Source organism: Sinocyclocheilus anshuiensis, unplaced genomic scaffold (genome assembly GCF_001515605.1).
Source record: "Sinocyclocheilus anshuiensis isolate Anshui unplaced genomic scaffold, SAMN03320099.WGS_v1.1 scaffold371, whole genome shotgun sequence".
Classification (NCBI taxonomy): Eukaryota; Metazoa; Chordata; class Actinopteri; order Cypriniformes; family Cyprinidae; genus Sinocyclocheilus; species Sinocyclocheilus anshuiensis.
In genome coordinates, this window is record NW_015549597.1 from 1,428,198 (window position 1) to 1,433,069 (window position 4,872).

Below are 4,872 nucleotides of genomic sequence, written 5' to 3' on the forward strand. Positions count from 1 at the left end.
TTTTTTTTTTTTTTTTTTCAGAATAACAAGGAAATAAGTAGAAATTAATTGTTGCCATATGGCAACTCTGTACCTTAGAGGGTTAAATCTTTAGGTATGTGTGAGTCCCAAAAAATATATGATGCATTTAAAAAAAAAAGGCTCAAAGCACTTTGCAATGGCTATAACTGTGCATCCTAAAAATAATAAACATCAATAAATAAAAACACAGCAAAAGGGAAAACACAGGTGGCATTCTAATTTAATATAAATCCTAGAATTATTTAAGAAGTTACAATACTGTTACTGAATGCACGAGTGAAAGCAGTGGAACACACAAGGCTGTAATGTGCAATATTTTGACTTATGCAATCAAACCAATTTGATTTTTCATTACAAATAATCAATACAAGAAATACAAAATGATATTGTATTTATCCTGTTAAATAGAATATTGGCATTTTACAGTGTTCTGAGGTCTTGGTGACATTACTGCATAACTGCATAAAAGAAATCTAATTCACAGTAACAACAGTATATAGATCTGTGCTTAGGAAGGATCAGATAGCCAGATCTCTCCATCATAAACATGTCACATATTACATTATTATTTAAAAATAATAATAATTTGCAATACCTCTGAAGCTTTGCACTGGGTACATTTTGTGCCCCACAAAAGCATTCCAAACATGGCAAATCAATGCCACACAAACAAAACTTGTGGTGTTTCAAAACTTGACTTTGTGTTTCACATGTACACTGCATATACTTAACTAATATACTATCTCCACAAAAGTACTAATGCAAAAGAGAGGCCTAGAACCAGAAGCGTTTGACTTTCACTCTTCTGAGCGCGACCGAAAAAGTGAGTTTCTGGAACTGTGGTGCGGATGAGGCTCACGAAGCTTGATACTCTGGAATAAATACCTGGCCGGTTCTTCTGAGCACACCCAAGTCCAAAACTTACAACTCCCACTTGAATCCAAGTCCCACTGCCACCAGAACAAACCAGAGGGCCTCCAGAGTCCCCCTGTAAGGGACAAAAATGTTTTCTACATGGTAGGATAAGTCAGTACAATGGCTGTGTGCTAGTATCACATACCTGACAGGAATCCTTGCCTCCCTCCATGTATCCAGCACAGATCGTGTCTGATAAGATGTTGACTGTTATTAAATCAGATGACAAAATCTGATACATTGACTGGCAGGAGGACTGGTTGATAATGGGCGCCTGCACTTCCCGTAGCGCTCCGACTCCCCCGAGGGAAACTATTTAAAGAAAAAACAGAGCAAACGCGAAATACAAATAATTACCAAATGTCCAAAACATTGTTAAACTAACATAACATAAAATAGGGAATAGATCTGTGATAAGCTATAAGGCTTTGTCTGGACATTGTTTTTTCTTTTGTTGAATGATCGCTATATCATATATGTATTTGCTACTGACAGAAAGCAGTCTTATCTTTTATCTATCAATAAATTTATCTTTATCACAATTTGTCTATGTGTACTGCGTTAAGCTAACTGAGACTTGTTATAGCACTTGTATATCATATTGCTCTTTTGTTGATTTTGATTGCTTCCATTGTCCTTATTTGTAAGTCGCTTTGGATAAAAGCGTCTGCTAAATGACTAAATGTACATGTAATGTAATGTAAATCTATCATTTCCATGTCAAATCATTTTTATCTTTTCCATGCAGCAGCAATGGGTTATTTGCATAAATGCAAGGCATCAGGAAACTTTTTTTCCTCTCTGGAGGACAATAAATAAATCTTCTGGATCTTATATTATGCTCTGGATTGATTTCAGAGATGTTAGAAATACTGGATAGCATATGTTTTTCTTGAAATTGTGTCTTTTTCTCATTCAGAGTCCTGAACATGCTTGCAAGATGTCGACACTCTGACGTGTTGTCGAATATACTGTTCATACAAAATTTCTATTACGATTAGGATGTTTGAGGGTCAATTTGACCTGCCTATTTCATCCTTGAAGGCAGCTGTATAGACTGTAAATAGAAATGTTTTTATGTATTTCGTAATGTCAGCATCTCAACTACCTTCTGAGGATATTTACATTTATACATAATGCAGCTGAAGAAACTTGCACGATACATTTTTATCAGTTAATGTGTGTTCAGTTAGCTGGAAACTGAACCCATGATTTTGGTGTTGCCAACAACATGCTCTACTGTTTGAGCTTCAGGAAGAGACACAGAAATGTTTTAAAGGGGTGGTTCACTGGGTTTTTTCTAGGATTGATTGTGTTTATGGAGTGCAGTCTAACATGTGTTAATGCTTCGTTTAAAAAAAAAAACATTCTTTTTCACATAATTTACCTTTATTCCACACCGCTCTGTTCCTTCTCTGAGAAACGGGCTGATCTTTTCCTGTTTTTATGAAGCCCCGCCCTCAGAAATAGGCGATGGGCTCTGATTGGTTAGCTAGCCCAGTGTGTTGTGACAGTACGGCAACTGCACGCGCGTCCATGTTTAACGCTTCTCATAGCTATGTGAAAATAAGTGTATAACTGTAACAGTTCATTGTTGGAGCTGAGCTGAATGAGCAAGAGAGAGAGAGAGAGATTAAGAACCGCTGCTTTAGAACACTGATTTAGAAACTTGTGAATCCATTAGAATCGTTAGAAGACAGAATCTCGATTTATATATGAATAGATTTTATGCACCTCTAGTTTTCTCTTCCTCTTCTCTAAACCAGCGCAGCATGGCCTCGCCCCCTTTGCTGCCTTTTCCCGAGGGCGGGGTTTATCTGGTTTTGTGATGTCACGAACCCGGGAAGTAATTTGCTGTAGTCCCTACCAGCTGATTTTGTAGGCATTAAACTGCCAGAATTTTAAAAGACGATATCTCCGTTTGCATTGAATTGTCAGCTTCGTAACTTTGCGGATATTGTTTATGTTCAAACAGCAACATTACACACTATCTAACAAAAAAGTTAAATCGCAATGAACCACCCCTTTAAAACAGTTACAATACTGTTTATAATATTTACATTTTATGAAAAAAAAGTACAAATTATTTCTAAATACAGTTTTAAAGACAGTTTTTTTTTTCGTAATAGATGAGAAGTATTATTGTTCAAGGTTTGCTGTTTTTTTTTTTTTTTTGCAGATTTCTTATTTAGTTTGATTTTCATAGTGTGATTTTTGGTGAGTTTGTCCCAACCCTAAAGATCTTCACCAGATCTGGAACCTTACTGTTATACAAGTAGAAAAAAAAATCAATAGTTCAGTGAAATAAATGTGCTCTACTCGTTCCTCTTGCTTTTTAACTATTTCTCCTCCTCCTACCACTACAGAAATGAAACGGAAATCCACTCCAAAGAAAGAAATCCACATCCTTTGGCATGACTTTAAACAGTAAAATCGGTTAGTTTCCCCTTATTTCTTTTATGATGCACTTACCACCCTCCTGAGTGTGTCCCCAGCCCGTGACGTAGCATAAGGTTCCACTGTTGAACTGGAATCCAGCATATGGCAGACACACAGGCTGGATCCTGTCTGACCAGGTGACCGGAGAGCGCAGCTGCACTAAGGCTACATCTCTGCCCTCCTGAGGGGTTGAGTATCCTTCTGGAACAACCACTCGCTGCACCTGACTGACCATCTCAAACTGGTTATAGCCATTGAGCAGATGGCGTCCCATGTACAGGCGATACGAAGACACTTCTGAGGGGCTGAGGATAGAAGATAGAGAACATTACCTTCTCTATAATCTACAATACATACTTAGGAAAGCAGTGTGCAGCAGAAAGGACTCAATTTTTTGCAATTATGGATCCACCACAAACATGGCCTTTGGCTCCCAACTGAATGTCCACTTGCCATGGCCATGACCCTGCTGATGCTTCAGCTCCTCCCACGATACGTTTCCCTAGCAGAGGCCTACCGCACACTTACGTGAACAGGTCAGAGGAGATTTAGTGTACATACACAGTAGAGATTTCCTTAACAGATCACACCTGCCCTACAACACCCCTAGAGTATCATTACATCTTCTCACTATATTAATGAGGAGCTACACAAACAGATGCATAAGGCTTGAAATTGTGAAAACTGTTGTGGGTAATGTTACAAACTTAAAGAGAAGGAGGAGAAAGTTTATAAATGTCAAAGACGTGATGCTAATTTTTTTTTTTAATCCACATCTTTTTTAAGCTATTAAAAATGCATGAAAATAAAATTCAAACAAAAATGAGCTTTCCTTTACTGTGATGAACATGTTTTGACTTTGTGTCATTTGGATTATCATTTGGAATTAATCTTTTGGATATGTAAATGAGGCTTTAAATATAACGCAAGTCATTTTGGATAGAAAAAACATCTGCCAAATTCAATACAAAAATATTTTAGCATAACATTTTGTTATTATTTAAAAAAATAAAATAAAAAATAAGAATCAATTTGAAATAATATAGTCACAGTAACTAGGGTTGGGAATCTAAAATCAATTCCAATTCCAGAATCGGATACTTGTTGTAAAATTTACATTTCAATTCCACCTATCAATTCCTGTGTGCGCATCTTTTATTTTTAGGTGGCGAAAAGGGGCTGTTAAAAATGTATTTGTCTTTGAATCATTCATTTAAGAGATTCATTCAAAAACAGTGATTCATCCAGTAATGAAACAAGTAAATCTTGAGTGAGTCATTGAATCATTCCATGCATAAATTCAATGAGATTTTGTTTAGCTTTTTTCTTCAAAATCATGAGAGAATTACAACTTCCATTTAAAAAAAACGTCTCAATTTATCCAGAATCGTGCAACTACAGCTCTTAAAGGCACAATACGTCAGATTTTTTTATTAAAATATCCAAAAACCACTAGAACAGTGTTATATATTTTGCTGACTTGTGTACTTACATTAT

At 36.3% G+C, this 4,872-nt stretch overlaps 1 protein-coding gene across 1 annotated transcript in view; it reads right to left on the reverse strand.

Moving 5' to 3' along the window:
* Nucleotides 1-707: 707 nt before the first annotated feature.
* The window catches only part of LOC107658439 (serine protease 27-like), a 7,702-nt gene continuing 3,537 nt past the window's right edge, over nucleotides 708-4,872 (reverse strand). Inside the window, 4 exon segments of the mRNA XM_016446987.1 lie at nucleotides 708-1,009; nucleotides 1,082-1,248; nucleotides 3,409-3,680; nucleotides 3,733-3,898. Coding sequence (XP_016302473.1) covers nucleotides 761-1,009; nucleotides 1,082-1,248; nucleotides 3,409-3,680; nucleotides 3,733-3,898 — 854 coding nt within the window. The 3' untranslated portion in view covers nucleotides 708-760.